The 20,426-nt window shown below is 40.5% G+C and overlaps 1 protein-coding gene across 2 annotated transcripts in view; it reads right to left on the bottom strand.

The window, feature by feature from the left end:
* Positions 1-1,053: 1,053 nt before the first annotated feature.
* The window catches only part of OSBPL1A (oxysterol binding protein like 1A), a 29,177-nt gene continuing 9,804 nt past the window's right edge, over positions 1,054-20,426 (bottom strand). Inside the window, exons 3-14 of one of the 2 annotated variants that reach the window (XM_010162548.1) lie at positions 16,712-16,787; positions 15,031-15,165; positions 14,597-14,694; positions 13,688-13,870; positions 13,081-13,188; positions 12,900-12,989; positions 12,526-12,652; positions 9,158-9,274; positions 8,240-8,363; positions 5,167-5,257; positions 4,163-4,186; positions 1,054-1,413 (exon numbers count right to left, since the gene is read on the bottom strand). In XM_010162548.1, the coding sequence (XP_010160850.1) occupies positions 1,311-1,413; positions 4,163-4,186; positions 5,167-5,257; positions 8,240-8,363; positions 9,158-9,274; positions 12,526-12,652; positions 12,900-12,989; positions 13,081-13,188; positions 13,688-13,870; positions 14,597-14,694; positions 15,031-15,165; positions 16,712-16,787 (1,276 nt within the window). In that variant the 3' untranslated portion in view covers positions 1,054-1,310. The remainder of the gene's footprint in view (positions 1,414-4,162; positions 4,187-5,166; positions 5,258-8,239; positions 8,364-9,157; positions 9,275-12,525; positions 12,653-12,899; positions 12,990-13,080; positions 13,189-13,687; positions 13,871-14,596; positions 14,695-15,030; positions 15,166-16,711; positions 16,788-20,426) is intronic. The other variant, XM_010162549.1, reaches the window with a different exon arrangement.

The raw sequence follows: 20,426 nt of genomic DNA, 5'->3' as shown, positions 1-20,426 counted from the left end.
ATTCTAGTAGCACAGAGAATAGAAATAGAAAGCACCTCCTTGCCTTAGTCACAGTTTCAGTATTCCACCCTCAAAGCTAGAGCTTTGTATTCAAGGAGAAAGCTCTCGGTTCCCCAGCCATCCCCCAACCCCACCCCGCAGCACGCTATACAACTTCATTGCAGCAGCTTCTGGAGCTCAGAAAGGGTCAGCACTGTCAAACACCACTCACTTTAGACCTAGATGCAAGACAGTTTGAAGCCTTTATTTAGTAGCAATTAAATTATTTAATTAACACTAACCTCCAGCCAGCAGTTAAAATATTGTACAAAGAGCAGCTTGCCCTCTAGAAGCTCTGTACACAGTTCAATATAAACTTACACTCCAAGGTTGAATGCACCCCACTGAAAAGGGGTAAAGCAGCTGTGCACAGGAGGCCTCGCTGAGGTGCTGTACTGCCTTTGAAATGCACAAGACTTCCTCCCAGGGAGTCTGCTCAGCACAGTACAGACACAGGTCCTGTCCCCCTGCCGTGTTCCACCGGGTCCTGGACTGATTAGGTTCTTGCCTTTTTGCAGTGGTGCTGGGCACCAGAACTTCTAGTGCATGAAACAGATTCTTTTGAAACCTGGTACTAGTGTGCAGTTCAAATAAAATCGATAGATATTTAAATGGCTCTTAATTCCTTAAGTTGTAAGGGTGGTAGCAAAACAGGAGAACAAAATTCAAATACACACTGCACAAAACATTGAATAAATACCTCTGAGTAATATTACCAGCTTAAACAACTGCATTAATGCTCCAGAGATGGGAACGCTTCTGGAATCGCTTACCAGAGCTCAGGATTTAAGGGAGTTACTTTAGTAAAATAAAAGTCACTTTATGAAAAATTACATCTTTACAAAAGTGACACACCCTTCTTTATTTAAGAACAGAGTATTGCAATTACTGTGTGTGCTTTTAAACATTCCCATGTCACAATAAATAAAACCAGTTTTACTTGTGCCAATGTTATCTACGAAAGAAAGTATTCACAGACCAGCCAACGGTGTTCTATTCCTCATACACCACAACCTAATATAGGTGTATACAGCAAACAGGGCAGCTCGACACCACGGCGGCTTACTTTTTCCACACAGGACCAACCATCAGCCAGAAAAATTATTCTGCTACCTATGGGACTGCAGATCAGGTACCACCAGATTTACTGTGGAGATGCTTAATATTGTGTTTGATAACATGTCAGTTTTTTCAGGAGATAAGTAAAACAAGGGAAGACATTAAAACAGATTAAGACATATTTGTATCAGTCACAGGCTCCTTATTGCATTTTAATAAATATCAGGCAAGTTAAAGTAGTTTCTGTCCCAGTAGTTGCCAGAATAAAGCCAGTCCTGCGTACCAGTATAGGGATTGGGGCCTTGGTGGAACCATCTGCAAGGAAACACACAGCATGTTAGTGAAGCTGTTAACACACACTTACAGAAGTTCAGAACTGCTTTGCAGCATCTTCAGCAGTTTACTGTTCAAAATAATTATTGTGATTGCAGGAGCTCCCTTGGTTTTAAATTTATAAATGAATTAAAGTCATCTTCAGTGACCAGATCTCCTCATTCGCCACACCGCTTTAATATCTCCTAGGTGAAATTACTGACACCAATATTTCATCACTTGAAGCAGTCAAGACTATCACATAAAAAAAAAAAGGATAGGGACAGTTTTACTTCAAAGCAGTTGTGAACAATCATTTTGGCATGCATAAGCAGTAACCGTTTTTGCAAGACACGTAAACACCACAAGCACTGCAGTCCTGAAACCAGAAAAACATTATTTCCCCAGGATACAGATTTCCCCTTGGTTTTTCAAACCTTGTTTTGCAAAGCACTTAACTTGGAACAAGCGTGCCATCTGCCCTCAGTGGAGATGAAATATCACCCACAGGCTGCAGGAAGAGTCCTGCCTTATTACAACTTAACTGTGCTGCATTACACTGTTAGCACTGGGGGGCTACTCAGAGTGGCCAGAAAGCCGATTCTGTCTGCACAGATTTTGCTAAGCTGGTTGTTGCTAGGAACACTAAAGTTTAGCATCTTCTTTCCCTTCCTCTCCCCTCCTACCTAATCTGAAGACACTGTGCATACACACGCAGAGATTACACCTTGTGGTGGGGTAGGGCTGTTATCTGTTAAATAAGGTGCACTTACAAGGCTGTACTACTACTACAAGGCAAGAATCCCTCAGTGGTGAGTACAACCCTGTCAAATTACCAGGGCACAGAATTTTGTCCTTCTTCCTCTCCCACACCTCTTTCTGGCAATCCTGCAGCTCATTACTGAACACCACTTTCTGTTTGGGTCCAGTTAATCTTCTGCCTCAGCAGCACACACTGCACAGTACCAGACCTCTAGCATTTTAGCTTCTTGTTGTATTTTGCCAAGCCGTGTTTATGGCACAAGTCAGCTTGCTAGAAGCTGTTTCTGTGGTTAACATGCTCCACAGCTTCCTTTCACCTCCTCACTGGCCACAAAAGCCAGTTCCTCCTTTATAGGCCTCACTGCAGCAAACACACTCAAGTAAATCGTGCATGTGCAATGCAGCCCATTTTAATCAGCTCTTCCCTTCTAGGGTACTGTAAGGTTTCAGAACAGAAATTAAAGCACATTCAGACCAAGTATGACTTGATGTCTTTAAAAAGCAAAAGCATAAAAGGCCACCAGTATTGCAGTGCCATGATATAAAGCAGGGCAGCTAACAGGCTCAAAAGATGTGTATTGGAAGAAATGCCTTGTACTGTCTTCATGGTGATAAACTGAACAGCTGAACACTTCAACGGTTCTCCTGCTGTCCTGGTTAAGTGAACTGAAGTCAACAGAAGTCATTCACCCCTGGTACTGTACATGGTCCACTACTGCATCACCTCCACAAAGGACACCTCAGCTCTTCTGAAGTACCTGGTGTGTGAGCGTGTGCGCATGTGTCTAGTTCACAGGTAACGGCAGCTCATTCCAGAGCACAAAGAGTTTGCTGAGAGGAAGGCCTATTAGCACAGTCACCTCATCTCTCACATTAAGAAATTCTACCACCCAATACCTCACTAGTGTGTCTTCAACACTTGTACAGGTCAGGACAATGTGCCCTTCCTCCAGTGACCACCTACTTCAATAGGAAGGAGAAAGGTGATGTGAAGAACTAAGTCTGAGAGACACAGGAGACCCAAAGCAATCAGATAATCTAGCCAGGTAAGTGATGGGGGAAGGAGGGGACCAATTATCATGAAAAGCAACAGTCCACTGCTGTGTTTCAGAACTGAACTAGTCTTTTACTCCAGACTACTGGTCAGTCTGTAAAACATCAAGTGTTCACCATGAATCACTTCTTCAGAAACACAAAGACCCCACTTCTAAAGTGGCTTCAAAATAATAAAAAAAAAATATCACTAGGCACTTTGGAGAATTGTCCTACAAGGGAGGAACTCTAGTAGACAAAGTAAGGCTGCTCTTCTGTGGCAAGGAAATTATAGTATTTTACATCAGAGTTAATATTACTCTGCAGATTAAGATGTACAGTTGACCTTCTGGGAACAGGTAGGAGAGTCTCCCTTCACAGTATGCATTCTCCCCCTCCTCCCCAAAGCACAACTCTTCCTCCACGCTTTACATTTATCCTTTGGAGGCAGTCACGCTTGGCATTCCTACTAAAGAGATCAGACACGAAGCATTTTCTGTCAAAGCTTTTGGAAACATCCTGGAAAACAAAGAGTACTTGAAGGACATCCCAGGCAAGTGCTGAGCAGGTCTGTAGCACTGGCAAAACAGCAACTGGAGAACCTTGTGCATGGTGTCTGCACTAATTATACACCCCAAAAACCACTGCTCTGAGTTACCCCCTGAGAATTCCCCAATTTCCAATACCAACTTCAGGAGCTTTGAGCTATACCTTAAAGCTGCTTCAGGCACCTGGAAGAAGACAGTATGACTATCCCTTGGTTTGAAAACACTTGGTGAGAGCTAGAACCACCCTGAATTGAGGAAAGAAAGAGGGAGGCGCAAGTGCTGTCCAGCACTTAACACATTTACTTGGAAGCATTACAAAGATGTTATTTTCCACCAGTCTCAGGGCAAACAAACCCAAACACTTTAGGACAGCAGGCACAGGAAAAAGTCAAAGGCAGACATGTCCAAACCTGGGACTCGGGGATGATGGGTGACTTCATTTGAAAAAAAGAAAAAAGTGATTTATAGTTACAAACAGACATACTAAAGATAATTAATCCACAGTGGGTATATTAATAGATTGTTACTAGGGAAGAGATGAAGCTTGCTTACTTTCAGAGAGTTTAGCCATACCTTTTTTTTTTAATTTTATTTTTTTTCCTTCTGTGAAGAGACCAGCAATTCATTACTATACTTTTAAACAGACCTTGTCTGGTCAAACTAGATTCATTTGGTCATGTTTTCACAGTTTCTACTTGGCTTGTGTGTAAAAGCTCCCAGCTGAACCCTCTCATCTTACAGTAAAACAAACAAAAACCCCAGAAAAAAACCCCCAAACAAACCAACAAACAACAAGACACAAAACGTCCTGGTAGATCCTTTGTAAGCTAATTTTTTCCTCAGCTCTTTGAACTTTTGTAGTTAGTAACCCTCTCAGAAAGCAATGACTTGAATTATCTCAGTGATAAAGTAATTTCACCAACTTTGAGACCAACTAACTATATGCAGTGGGAATAAAGTATTGCCAGCACACAACAACTGATCTGAGAAGTCACGGGCAATAAGCTATCAAGTTCACCAGAGGAAGCATTTCTTCCTCTCTTTGGCCAAGCATGCAAATTTGAGTCAATTATAAATTAATCAGCAACAACAGTCCTTACAAGCAGCTATCAGTAGCAACATCTTACTGTGTCAGAACCAAGAGGTGCTTAGAAAAGACAACATGGTTTGTATTTGAATATGGGTGTACAAGCAGGGAGAGGGAAGGAACTGCGACTAAGCCTGATGCTTCACTCTGGAAGCACTACAGCCTGCAGGGACCAAGTCTGCAAATACAACAGTGGCACTACTAAACCTGATGACATCAGCTCTTCATGCTGACACAACACTGCCCATCACCAGCATGGACTAGCAGTTAACCTCAATGTTCAAAACCTTCATATAACTCCACACACACAGAGGCAAGCACACTAACCTCGTCTTCCAGTCTTCCTCTGACTTCGAACGATTTTTGCGGGCAGTCCTTTGTTTTTCTTCTAGCCTCTTCTTTTCTTCACTAGCTAGATCTTGAAGGAATAAAAATACACAAATAAAAATACAGAAGACGTTAAAATGTAATACAAGACAGGGACATTACTCCATCTGACTCAGCAAATAAATAAAGGAAGTAGTAAAAGTTGTCCATTTAAAAAGCCTTCTGCATAACCCAGAAGAGCTTCTGGTTTAATCTAAGAGCAAAGTCAGACCAGGGGTGGCACAAGATCAGCCAGTGGAATTCCAGTCTTTAAGACTGCTAAATATACATTTATCCATGGCCTGAGGACCCCGAAAATGTGTTTACATGACAGTAAATGTGAGCTAGGGGACGTGGCACACCTGGAATTTATTTCAGTAGGGAAGCTGATTAAGATATGCTGGATTTATTTCAGAAGTCCAACCACCTGCTTCTTGTTAACATTTAAGGTAAGTTGTTACTAATGCCTAGTTCCTGATCAACAGGGGTTTGGAATATTCATTCACAAAGAACTGTCTCTCTGCAGCATCCAATTACTCAGTGCACTATTTCTTTCTTATCTTCTCTTCCCAGTCCTACTGGTATTTCTCTATCTCTGTAGAGAGATTTCCCCCTTGATTAACCCACCGAAGGCACCTTTTCTTGTTCCAATTCTTTTGTCTTTCCAGTTGCACTCATACCCTTATATTTTGCTCACTGGTTCTCCAGCTCCACAGCCCTTCGCACACCAACTCATGCTACGTAGGCTTTGCAAGCATCTCCTAGGAATTGTCTACCCTCTAATAAAGCCTTTCAGAAGAGAATTCTCTCAAGGCAGGTGCCTCAGTGGGGGGAGCAGGGTAGAGAGAAGAGGTGGGGGAAAGCTCCCATACCACTAGCTACACGAAGCATCCCATTTTCCAGAGAAATTCCACTAACTCTAGAGTCATGTCTGTGGCAGTCGTCCCACAGAAGTCCAGCCACCTGCTTCTTGTTAACATTTAAGGTAAGTTGTTACTAATGCCTAGTTCCTGATCAACATGGGTTTGGAATATTAATTCATGAGGGACTGTCCTCTCTGCAGCATCCCTTCATTTTTCTGTTAACACACCAAGGCAGCATGGGTCATGGTCCTAAACAAGCAGAACAGTTGCTTCTATTTGGCAGAAAGGATGGTCAGAAGGTCTGAGGAGTAAGTCAGACTAAGAAGGCGATTAGGTGAAGGGTGATCTCTTTCATAACCAAATCCTCAAAAAGGAATTCATCAACACCTTAGAAAGAAGTAGTTGAGAGAATAACTTTTGGAAGACTATCAGCCATTCCTTGTTACCCGGCCAGCTACCAACACACTGTATTACCAGTCTATCTGCTAGACAAACTTTCTGCTCCTAGTATAGTTAAGGAATATGGTCTGTTGCTAATGGCACAGTTATTTGCGCTTCAAGTTTAGACAGACAAATTACTGGGGATGCTCTGAACCAAGTATGTCCATCCTTCTGGCCACAAAAAAATTACATGTGCAGGCAGGAAAGACTGCTTGTGGGAACTGACTGATCTGCTTTTTTAAAAGCCTCAAGGAAGTGGTTATCAGCTTCTGAGGAAAAAAAACAAAACCCGCACCAGTACAACTGCACTGTATTATGCCCAAGTCACTGTTTTTCATACCTAGATCTCAGACTATTTATCAGAAATAGTCACAGTCATTGCATTATTACATAGGTGAAACTGAAGCAGATGTTTCATGACTTACCCATCACCTAGCAATCCAGAGAAAGCAAGAGCCCCCATGCTTTTAGTCTACAAACCTGGCCATACTGCTTTAATATGCAAAATGTCAAGGAAATAGGAGCAAAACAGGGCCAGAGGAAGGGCTGTTACACATCATATCAAAATATCTAACAGCATGTCAGCAGATTAAGAGACACTTTTCACTCTATGGCATCTACAGTAACAATCTCTATGAGGTTTTTAAAAAGCACACTATTTCTACTCACTGAAAGTCTCATAATGTATTTCTAATTCACTATTTTAGGACACAGAAGTGTTCAAGTCCCTGTGAAGAATAATTTTGCATCAAGTGTATTATTTGGCATTGCAGTTTTACTTAAATAGTTTTGACTGCATTTACCAGAACTGGCACTTCGAAACAGTCCTTTTGCATCAGGCTGATGGAAACAGAAAACTGAATAATTCACAATACTTCCTTTTGATGCTCAGAGATTGCCTCCTTAGACTAGTTTCCAAGTATAGGGCTTGACTACTGGAGGACAGCAGAGGGCCTAAGGCTAAATAAAAAGCATAGCATAGTGAAGTTTTTCTTGCCTATATGGAAGAATATAAGCAAGTAGGTGGTGTGGTGGGTTCTTGGCCAGCAACTACGCACCCACAAGCCACTTGTTCACTCCCATCCACTCCAGCAGGTTAAGGGAGAGAACTGAAGAGCAAAAGCCAAAAAAACTCATGGGTTGAGGTAAAGACAGTTTAATAAGTGAAGGTAAAGAAAAAAAGAAGGAAAAAGTGATGCAAAGGCACTTACTAGCTTCCACCAGCAGGCCTGTATCCAGCCAGTCTCTAAGCAACAACTACTTCCCCCTGACACACACAAGTTATTGCTGAGCATGACGTTATATGGTACGGAACATCACTTTGGTCAGTTTGGTTCAGCTGTCCTGGCTGCGTCCCCTGCCAGCCTCTTGCCAACCCCAGAAACAGAGAAGGCCTTAACACTGGGCAGATGGAGGTGTTATCAACATTGCTTTGGTCATCCATCTAAAACACAGCACCATACATGGGCTGCTATGAAAAAAACCCCAAAACAACTCCATTCCAACCAGCCCCAGTACAGGTGGGTGACGTACCCTTCACTAGAAGCGTACCACAACCTGCAAAAGGCAGTATGGAAGAGTTACTGTCTTGCAGCATGGAGGAACGTTTCTTTGTGGGTAGCTACTTGCTCTAACAGTTAATCTAACAACTTGAATGTGGAATTTACTTTTTTTCCAGTCCCGTGGTTTTAACAAAAAAAGAAAACTCCTTTGCCAATAATTCAAGTTACCTATTTCTCCATTTTCCATGGCTCTGATATCTGGTCGTAGCCGGCAGTCAGTTTTGGGAATGACATTCTCCATTTCTTTGTCCAACTCATTCAAAGCCATAGCAAAGCTAGTAAAATTATACATCTGAAATTCAGAGACAAAGATAAAAGGTGACTTTACAATATCTCTAGCTGCTAGTCTTAAATACATGAGAAAGATACTGTCTAAAAATAAACATCCAAGTGCTTTTTTATTATTTAATCACTCAAGATAGGAATACTCAAGGTATCAGCAAAACTGCACTGTCAGGCAGAATGGAGGTGATCCTTAGTGTTTGTTTAAGCAGGCCAGCATCCAATTACTCAGTGCACTATTTCTTTCTTATCTTCTTTTTTCCAGTCCTACTGGTATTTTCTCTATCTCTGTAGAGAGATTTCCCCCTTGATTAACCCACCGAGGGCACCTTTTCTTGTTCCAATTCTTTTGTCTTTCCAGTTGCACTCATACCCTTATATTTTGCTCACTGGCTCTCCAGCTCCACAGCCCTTCGCACACCAACTCATGCTACGTAGGCTTTGCAAGCATCTCCTAGGAATTGTCTATCCTCTAATAAAGCCTTTCAGAAGAGAATTCTCTCAAGGCAGGTGCCTCAGTGAGGGGAGCAGGGTGGAGAGAAGAGGTGGGGGAAAGCCCCCATACCACTAGCTACATAAAGCATCCCATTTTCCAGAGAAATTCCACTAACCCTAGAGTCATGTCTGTGGCAGTTATCCCTCCAACCCCACATTATAAAGTTACAATTGTAGTAGTAGAGTTTGTTGCATTAAACAGGCAAATCCAGACTTGTTAATGAAAAAGATAACAAATGGATTTGCTTTGTGTTGAAATACAGAATAACAGGATATCACACACTTTCAATAAGCAGAAGCATAGCTGACCTGTGCTGAATTTGGAGGTCTTGGAGTTATCTTCCATAGCAAAATACTTCCAGGAATAACATACACACTCTCAGAATCTGGCAATGGCATCTCATCTGGTTCCTCAGTATTGCCCACCTAAAGGCAGCAAGCAAAGAAAAGAGAAGGAGTTCTTTGGAGTCATAAACCTTTTACACCCATTCATTCCAACACTAGGACTTCCATAAAATTATTTCCTTGACCAAAAGTTAAACAATTTCAGCAACAAAGAAACTTTTCTAGATGCTTGTCAAGAAGGATAACAGCAGTAACACAGCATACATACTCTCAGTTTCCTCCCAATGGAAGACTACCAACAGTTTCTCGCATCAACGTCTTCGTAGACATAATCTGGATGTTCAAGCATTAAGAAATGCCAATTTTTCCACCACAGAAGATGTGTCGTTTCCTCAAACACAAACATTTCCATGTCTGATATTTAACTCCATTACTGTTTCATTCAAGTCGAAGAAGGGAAGTCACATTCCTCACCCTTCCACATCAAAGAAATGCCAGCACACAATGCAAATGCTGTCTCCAGTCTGTGCACAACAGAAAGCCCTACGCTACTGCTCTTTGCTCAGACCCACTTTCTTTTCCATCGACCACTACACTATCGAAATGGCAAACTGGAAATGTTAAATGAATATCCTAGCTCAGCTACTTCTTCTGGGAAGGTTATCCTATGAAGGCTGACATATACACCCTGAGGCAGCTGCAGCCACCACACTGTGAAATGGTTTTCCCAGAAACAGGGACCTGAACTAGCTCTAAACCATCACCCCTTTTACGCACAGCTTGTTTACGCACAGCTTTAAAGCAGCTGGGGTCCAATGCTGCTGACATGAATTCCTCCATACAAGCATATCCTTTCATACTGCCCTAAAGCCAGCTACACAACGAATACAGCTCTCCTAAGAAAACTTGATGTCACTATCACAGCTAAAAACAGCAGCACGTTTCAGAGACCCCTGGAGAGTAAAGCTGAACTTAAAGGCAACTAATGCTTTAAATACTTTGGCTACATGTCAACAGCTTTAATCCTGCTGCTAATAAGCTTTGCTCTCTGATGTTTGCCTCAGATAATACAGACCAGTGTTTTAGGGCAAAAACCCACAGTATGCAAACTGAACTTAGGTGTACTCTGAGATGATTCGTGTGTTATGCCTCCAAGAAAATTAGGAAGTATTAAGGACTCTGTTTCACTCTGGAACACTTGGGTACAGTGCTTTTACTAATGAACAGGTTGCAAAGTAACCAGAACAACATGCAGACCAGGTTCAGTCCCTCAGCTGTTAAGAAGATAAACAGGGCTTTTAGTTGACTACATCTTAACTGTGCTGGCAGCCTGCCATGCTGTCCTTTAAAGGAGACTGATCAGTCTTTCAGAAATCAGGAATTTGAAGCAGAACAGATCAGAAAAATATCCTTATAGCAGAGATGTTTCAATACCAGACTGTCAAACTCCAAACCAATTTCTGTAAAAAGGCTGCTATTTGTGCCTTATTGGATACATAATCTTAAAGTTGTAAGAATTACAAAATAGTAGGTAAAAAGTGGATTTTCACGTGCTATTGCCACAATGATCCATATTTTATGCTCAGTGCTACTCAACCTCTGAGTATATTGCTAGGAAGGTAGTAAGAGACTTTGCCAAAGCAAGACCTCTGGTGTCTGTAAAGCAGGCACATGTGAGGGCAGTTGCCGTTGCCTTCCATTATGTTCCTCCATATATTTGCACTTAAAATTCTGCACAAAATGCTTCATCTTGATTAAAAAAAGGCTCTAGTTCATTCAGAGCAGAATCATTCTGGTCTAACCCAGATGTACTATAATTCTTCTGATGTTGGTAAAATACCACCTTTGCACACACGAAGGTTTGTCTAGCTCCCTATTTTTTCCTTAAGTTTTATCCCTATAAAAATCAAAGGGATTTCGAGGAAATCTGGGGCAGTTTACAAAGGGACTCACACCCAAGCAGGTCCCCTAAAGGAAGACAAAAGTGATTCTTCATTAGTAGCAATGCAACATGAAGGAATAGCTGGAAAACAATTAAATAAATCTGAAAATTCTAATTAGGAGAGGTTTGAAAGGCCATGTACTTTCATGCCTGACTGAATCCTTCTCTACCATGAAGGGACAAACCACATCCAGACATTATACCTGACACTTGGGTCACCCAGATGCTCAAAATCCACAAGCAATACCAACTCCTCAAACACAAGGGGGCAGTGGGAATACATATTCAAAGACTACCTGATTCACAGTGTGCTTTACAAAGCTTTCAATTTTCTACACAGAAACAGTTCTGTTAAATGTGTAGGAAAAACATGCTTTTCTAGAGTCAGAGCAACACTGCAGCTTGAGCTTTATGCAACAGGACACTTCATTTTTAAGTGAAAAGCAAGGATTCCTTTTAGCATTGTTGGAAAATCCAAAGTGGCAGGTGAACAAAGACACAGGGTATGTTTTTCTTTGCTCCTTCTCCCCAGAGCCACAGGGTCAGACTCAAAGAGAAGCACTAATCCCCAGTGCTTTAGCATTCTCCTGATGACAAGCACTGGAGCAACCTCAGATACAGCAACAATCTGAACCTGCATAGGAACAACTGCTTTCAGAGTTCTCTGTCACTTTTTTCTTAAGTATAAAAACTACTAACACCCAAACCAACAAAATACCTGGCTTCAGTCACCAAAGGGGAATAATCCCTGTTTTAAGCTACTATGTGAGTTGTTGCTCTTCATGAAGCTGTATGTTGTCACCATCATCATTCACCTTAAACAAAAAGCATATTGCTGATGAATCTGGAATAATTAAGAATGGGGTTTTTTCCAGTAGGAGGGGGAAAAAAAAAAAGGCAAAAAGCAAATGTGGAGGGAAAAAAAAACCCCACCCCAAAACAACAAGCATTTCTATAGTTGTGAAAATTTAATAGAAAGCAATACAAAATTCCTTGTAAAAGCTGGAAAATCTGATTTTTCTCTCAAGATGAGAAATAGTTTATCCTACCTCTAGGAGTCCAAATCCTCCTATTAGAATATAAATATTACCAGATATGATCAGAACCATGGTTCAACTAGTAGATATACTATTACTTCCATGTGACTTAGAAGGAAGAGGCAGATAATGAACCAACCAATACTTAGAGATCACTCCAAGTTTTGGGACTTTGAATACAAATCCTTGAGGAAGCATTTATCCCTTAATGCTGGTACTCGTCCAATCTGTTTTGTACCCTACTAGAATAAGAGAGTATAAGTGAAAAGAAATCTTAACGCTCTTAAATGCTACTAAAATATTTAGCAGTCTTATCATGCTTTTGAAATCCCACCTCTTTACATGATTAATACCTGTTTACTGCTTTTCTTCTCTTCTGTATTTTTCTTGTCATTTTTTTTGTAAGCTTCAAATGTAGCTGGGTCAACACTGTACAAACACTCAGTCCACTTCCCATACAGTGCACAAAGTTTCTTCTTGCTGTCAAAAAAAGAGTAAGCTTAAAATGGAGCTTAAATATATTTATTTCATAATTTCAGACAAAAATACTTGAAAGAAGAACTTCCGAGAGCAACTTTTAGAACTCCATTATTGGCACTGCACAATTCATAATCTTGCTGTTGCAGATCCATGTCCTTGACAGGCTATGCTAAGGGCATTCAGTTCTACAGCTCCCATCAGAAACAGAGGGCAGCCCTTTGTTTCCTACCAGGAACGAAGCTGTTACCTTTTGTCCTGAATGTAGCCTTCAACTTTATGCAACTCCTTCCCAAAGAGGCCGCAGGGCTTGAAGCTTAGTACACATTTCTCACCAGTTCTAAAGGCAGAACAAGAGGGCACTAATTACTTCCAAATGCTGTTTCTCTTCAAACTTGCAGCAAGTGAAGGCACTCACACTCTTAACTTACTTATGGTTAGTTATTTCCACGTTTCCATACTGCTCAATCCAAAGTTTGCCCACAATAATGTTATGCACACAGCATGTAGGATTTATCCATGTGTAGGCTTCATTGTGCCTAAGGGAGGGGAATAAAAATTAAAATACTGTATCTTCGTATTGGATGTCACTCCTGCAACAAGCCATTACCTATAAATCACACCAAGTCTTGAAATGGACATAGCAAGAAGTCTGGAAACCCAAGAAGTTTATTAACCTACTGCTACTGATTATCAGCTCCTTAAAACAGGCGCTTCAGTACAGTCACTGTTTGCACTGAATGACATGAGGAAAGCCAACAGGACTCAAGCATGCTAGTCTTAGTAGGACTGACGTCCAGGCATCTGCAGAACATATAGATAAAAGCCCCAACTCCTGCTGCTATAAGTAAGCAGATTAGGGGAAATTATGACAGTCCCTTCCATCTTCTCATCCCTTCCTCCCCACAAAGTGATCTGCCAGCAGACATTAGGATGTGGGTGTCAGACATGTCCGTTCCTATGCCATGAGGCTCTAATGGACACTAATCATCACGGATGTGGCCACTGTGCCCATGCAATTATTACTTATCAACTTACTCAAGAAGCTCCAAAGTCATTGTGCCTTTTGGTTCAGCTTCCACACTCTTGCCCCAGAATTTGAGTTTAGGGTAAATTGATCCATGAAACACAAAATCATTATTTAAACCTTCAGCATAGAAAGCACTGATTGGTGGATGATGGCTAACTTGCTCTGAGAGAAGTCTAAACCCCAGATCATCTCTGCAAAATAAAGATAACCAAAAGCATGCATCTACATATCAAGTGTAGTGAAGTTGCAATTCTTTTCTTCAGGGTGAAACAGATAGTTGGACCCAGGCATAATTGCTGTACTGAGTGCAAGAGTTAGTTAAAACCCTAGGATAAAACAAAAAGACAGATCAACTAATACATAGAACATCCTCATTCTAAATAAATGAGGATGTAACGTAAAAAGGTAACAAGAACTACCACACCTCATCAGCCAATATGTTTACTTTTGATAGTGACCTCTTTCTTAAACTTTTGCATAAACATAGGTCAAAACTTCACCTGAGAGAAAAGACTGTTCCAAATACAGCTGTACACTAACAGATTCACATTGCCTATTTGTATTCTGGAGACACATATAATAAATATTACAATTCTAACACCTCTCTTATGTACCACGAATCTTTTAATTCAGAAGGTTTCAGGAAAAAAAAAAAAAAGTCATTTTTGTAAATAAACCTTTAAACCTAGCAAATTTCATTTGTATGCTCTGAGTTGAAAAGTTTAGTTGTTACCCTTCACTGGAAGGTGCATTTGCTGAACACCAACACATACTGCAAGCGCCTCCAGCAGCTGCTAGGAGAAAGGGTCGAATCTGACAAGCCAAAGAGCAATCTGAAAGCCACCTGACAAGTCTAATGAAACATCAGTTACACAGAACACCACTCTCCACTCTTCAGTGGAAGTTCTGTTCGTTACCTGATCAATTCATATGTCTCTCCAAGCAGTGGGTTGAATGGCTTCCCTGTACGTTCCCACTGTGAAGCTACAGCAGACACGGCAAATGCAGCAACACACTATTCAAAAGAGTAAGAGTACACAGTTAATTTCCTGGATTTTAGTCTTTATCAAGTATCAACAGCAGTCATGGTACTATAGAATGATTCTTCTGAAACAGCTCAGCAAAGTTCTGTTTGCAAGGCAGGAGAATAAAGAATTTTCATCAAAAGGCTAAAAAAGTAAGCCTTAGGAAAAGCAAGACATTTTCCTAAATAAGCAAAACTGGTTAATGAGTAAGAGAATCCCACATGAAGCAAATTACAGGAGTTCCTTTTATAATGAGACTGCCTATGAAGATGAAAAATCCCAGTGCATTCATCCAGAGTGAGCACAAACTACCATGCCCGAAGTACCTGCATTCGCTCAGTTGTGCTGGAAAGCGAGCTGGCTTTGTGGATGAGGTACGTGTGCTCCATGTACTCCGTGAGTCGCTGCAGAAAGCTCAGTGGCTCATTGAATATAACTGGCATTGTGATCTTCGACAGCTCCTGATGCACAAGTGAAATTTGTGTTAAAAACCAAATCATTAGATACACTGACATGCAGTAATCCAAGTGTAATTGGCTTATTGCAAAAATAAATGGTGCTCTTAGTGCTAATGCAATGTGCTTGACCCAGCTCCACTAATGCTGAAAGGAAATAACCCTGTACATCCTTGATAAGCCTGTCTGCATTAACATTAAGGCTACTTTTAAAACAAATAGAAAACCAAACAACAAACAAACAAATTTCCTATCAACAGATGACTTAAGAAGGTGAGATGAAATAATGGAATGAAGCATTAAGGACTCCTTTAAAGATTATGTTATTTATTACTCTTAAAATAGATATAGGCCATTTAATTACTTAAACATATTATCTTTTTTGAAGGCAAGTGGGCAGGTGGGGGGAAGAGGATGAAAAAGGACAGGGAAACGTGGCAGCACAGGAATAGAGACAGGGATTCTGTGCTCTGAAGAAAAAATGAATTTTTGTAATAGGAATAAAAATTTAAGAGAAGTCCTATAGTTTTAATACTGTTTATTCTCTTTCTGATTTTTAAAAAGCATGACCTCTGAATGCACAACATAGAAATGTTTTAAACTTCCTGCAGTAACAAATTAAAAGCATATAGTATGACCAGTGTCAAGATGCGCAGTAAGCAGCACTGTTCTTAACCATAATACAGCATCTGGCAATAGCAGCTTTGGCAGACGCTTTGGTACAATCCACTCGCACGTTCTTCCCCAGCCCAAACTGCAACTTCTGTGCAACAATTTCTGCAAAGCAGAATTAAGACCTTTAGAGATGGTTTTTTTCCTGCACACACCTTATGCAAGACAGGCTTTCAATCTGCTCTGTGTATTTTAAGGTTATAATACTTTTCCACTAAAGCCACTGTGAGAAGCCTCAGATGCTTCCCAACAACTCAGGAAACTTGGAGCTGCTAATCCAGGCGTTCCCCAGCATTTCCACACCTCAATGCTTGGTGCTGTTTCTAACTACAGCAAGGGAAGGAGGAGAAAACAAGAGCAACTAAACACACATTCCCTTCTGTAGGCTACTGCTACAGGCTGACAGAGGTTTATCAGCAGTAAATACTTTCAGCCTATTGCAGGATGTAATGGAGAGATTAACTCTTCTCAATTCACCCTTAGTTCGAAGCAGATTACGTGCCAACCAGCTAACCCCTGATCTGGCCACTGTCAGGCCAGTAACATCATGGGTGTGGAAGACTGAGATACTAAGGGGAAGGTAGAAGAGCAAAATTAAAGTAGTTGGGTTTTTTTGTTTTTGTGTCCCCCCCCCCCCCAGTCAAAGTAAGAAATTTTTGCTACCACAAAGGACTTCAAGGGTTAAAAATCAAGAGAAAATGCTTTTACTGAAGGAATATTGCTCTGGCCAAGTCTCATCTTCTCCAGGTTTGAAAGCAAATAAAGCATAAGCAGCAAATTTAAAAAAAAAAAAAAAATGCCTCTCCCCAACAAGTTTTCATTTGGGCCTCAAATGAAATAACCACTTCACATCTTTTAAGATAGCTTTCTGATTACTTACCATTCCAATGCATTTTCTTAAGATACTCCAGATACTGAAGTCATTTCTGGAAAACATCGGGGACGGCAAGCTTGTTCTGGAGAAAAGAAGAGGGAAGAAAGCAGAAGTAAGAGAAGTTTTCCATTACTGACCATGACTCAGAAACCCAGTCTCTTTTTTGAAAGTAACAGTTTTCCAGTTTTTAAATTAAAAACCAAGGGGGAATGACAGTGCTGCTTGGAAGCACTTAAACTGTTTTACCTGCACAGAAACCTGAATTTCTCTAAAACCAGAACCTTCCCCTTCATTTTGCATACAAGCAGCAGAAGAGAACTGCTACATCAGTTATCAGAACAGTGTTTTCACAGTGGCAACTTTAAGATATTTAGTTACGTCTTTGTGAGAAAAACTAAGTCCTTTCCTAGGAGGTACATAGGTTATGTCTGCTACACCTGAACAGATTTGCAGGTTAAACAGTGGGGCTTTTTTTGCTAGTCACCTATATACTGACAACAAAGAGCCATGACATTTATTGCCTATATTAAAATCAGCCCCTAGGAACAACAGAAAAAGCAGCACTGTTAGAGAACACAAAACAGTAGTCTGATCTGCAGGGGACTGACATTTAGGTCCTGTAATACAGCCTGTACTTTTTAGCTTTATGAGAAATCGGGCACCAGATTTCGTTCAGTTTTCTTACTGACCAGCTCAACTATTAACCCAATTTATCTATAGAAAGGTATAAACATAGGTCAAAGCCCTTCATCCACAACAGCACTAAAATTTGTGTTTGGATCATGAAGCTATTACCAATGAAGAAAATTCTCAACAGAAAAAAAAAAATTACCTACAGCTCACTCAAACTGCATCAACTATTTGAGTTTCCAAGTTTCGTTAACTCTGTCTAAATGATTGTGTTGCCCCCCTAACCCAGAAGGTCTTGTCTCCCCTCAGAGTAGCTAAAGCACTGTCTTTTTCTGGGAGTGTGAACAGACTGTAGCTGCCTCCTCCATTTCATTTCTCCAATAAACAGAAATATTGCCAAGAGAAAAAACAATTTAAAAAAATCTATTCAGGCTAAGTTGTTAGTTTCAGTAGCTCTACTTACTGTGTTACCTCCCATACTTACCTGCTACTGAAACACCTTTACCAGGGCTGATGCTTCAATTTTCAGAAAGAACAAAACCAAAAAATGCTCCTTAAAATACAACAAGCCGCATCCTATCAAAAACCTAGTCATGTGCTTGAACTCCTCACAGTACCAAACTATGTTTTGTTAGCAAGTAGCTAACAGTCTAACATTGACTTGTTTTACTCAGCTCCTACACGGGGGATGAGCAGGTAGGAGGATTTATTTTAGTTGACCAACATGGTATCACTCACTCTCTATTCTGATTTTCCACTGATACAAAAATATTCCATGAAACAGATCATCTTGAATAATATTAAGTATAAAATACTTCTGTGGATGCTTTGATAAAAGTGTTCAGGAGAGGACAATATCCACCAACTATTCAGTCTTATCTTCATTTGTAGTGTTTACTTATATTTTCTATATATTCTTTAATGAAGGCAGTAAGCAGAGTGGGTATTTGTGTTTAAGTAAGTCATTCTGCATGTGAAATATGCTCACACGCTTCTAGTTTCCTGAACTATACACAGGGATTGCTTTCATTACATATTAAAACTTACATTTTCATTAAAGTTAACTTGTCCCTCTGTTCAATTTGTTTAATTACTTGAAAGTTTCAGCCAGACATCTATATTTCTTACATATATCAGCCAAACCCATTGTGGGAGTCAGTTTGGTTCGCCATATAACGTATACATGCTGAAGAAACAAAGCAGTTTTAAGCCACCAAGAAAGATCCCAGGGACAGGTAAGGACATGTGGAAAAATGACAGGCAGCCAAGACTTGAGGCCCACTAACCTTGACACACTCCTTGTGATTAAGGGAAAGGTTTGTGAATGCAAAAATTTCCTTCCAGATGTCAATTTTAGAAACAACTCAGGAAGTTAATTTTAGCTTTAAGTGACAAAAACATCTGCTGGAATTTCTGTGCAGTAGAACAGATAAGATGCATTTAAGAGCATACACTTAAACAAAAACACTTGTTCAAAACCTTATCTATAGTAGAGCAGCTACTACAGGAATCTTGTGGGGAAGAAGATATATGGTGTAAAAAGAGGCACGTTTACCTTGCTCTTCATGTAAACCTGAAAAATAATCTCCTGGCTCCCAAAAAGCCAAACACAAACAAGTTTGCATTCTGAAAGGCTCGCAATGGGGGGACCAAAGGGAAAGCTGACCACAAAAACTCAGCAATAAGAGGGGAAACAGCAGTGATAAATGGATGTTAAATGTTGGCAGGTATTACAGAACATCTAGGGTTCTGGGGTTCTAGGGTTTGTGGGGGCGAGGGTTGTTTGTTGGGGCTTTTTTTATGTGTGTGTGAGGGGGTTAAGTTTGGCTCAGATTAAAAATATTCACCTAAAAAAAAAGTTATTTGAATGCTTCCAGATTTAATGTACTATTCTCCTATCTCTCAAATCCTCTTCCAAAAGTTTTCAAAAAATTAAGTCCACTGTCAAATCAACCTAAACTACAAGAAGTCATGTCACCCACATTCTTTCAAACACTCTATGAACAATCAGCAGTATATAAACTATGCTTAAAAAAAAATCAGAACAAGACAGCAGATTATAAGTGGCACTTGCTTCACCTATCTCTATATGTCTATCTCAACACTTTTAATTCCTTGGAACCAACAGATTTATTCCTACACCTCTAAAACCAAAACACACCTACCCATCATCAAAAACTGACCTCCACCTCCCTGTGCAAAACCCTCACCACGCAACTAAGAGAGGCAGATTAGAACTCGGGTTTCCTAGATGAAGGCAGGAAACAGTCTTATTTATACTGACTGCTAAACAGTGTTAGGTACTCCCACGTGCAGCCCAAAGGTAGCTGCAGATCCTCTATTTGTTTGAGGAACTACAGGAAGGTATCAATACTTTATGCAAAGTTTCTCTGACTTGTTTTCACGTGGTTAGCACAATCGGAAGTTAAACAAAAAAGTTACAGCAAACCCAAGGATGTAAGGACAGAATTAAGCATTGTCAAAACATTCTGACCTCCTCACTTTGCACAGCATCAAGAAATTAAGGTTTCTGCTCCAAAAAGTATACAGGTGGCATCACAGATGATGCATATTTGACTACATGCCCTCTAAGGAGCCCCAAAACCAAAAGAGGCACAAACTGGAGACAGCAGCTCCAGGTAGGTAACATAGTTTTGAAGTCAGAACTGCAAACAGACACAGCAAACAGGTCCTGTACCAGGCCAAACACCCCTGCCACCAAGAGTCTCAGAAACGAGGCTACAAACACCACACAACTCGTATCCCCTGAGAAAGTTATCTTGTAACTAAAATTTAAATTGGCTGAGCTCTGGGGAGAAACAGTTTGCATCAATATATTTGTGGACAAATCCTAATGTGTCACCAAGGTGCCATGTAAAAAAGCTTGACATTACAGCTCCACCTAGAATGTGCTCCATAGCCATTTAGTCACATAAAATATGACCAGACATTCTTATCTACATGCAAAACAGAGGTTTCCACTTTTCTTTAACAGTAAATTATTAGCCAGCCAATTTATGCTCTCATTTTACTCCAACATACTATACTCTCTTAACTTCTAAAAGACATGCAACTCGGAGAAACAGCTTAC

This window comes from Antrostomus carolinensis, unplaced genomic scaffold (assembly GCF_000700745.2).
Source record: "Antrostomus carolinensis isolate BGI_N321 unplaced genomic scaffold, ASM70074v2 scaffold3792, whole genome shotgun sequence".
NCBI classification, from domain to species: domain Eukaryota; kingdom Metazoa; phylum Chordata; class Aves; order Caprimulgiformes; family Caprimulgidae; genus Antrostomus; species Antrostomus carolinensis.
The sequence above is the reverse complement of the archived record's forward strand: the minus strand, read 5'-3'. Positions and strand labels throughout refer to the sequence as shown.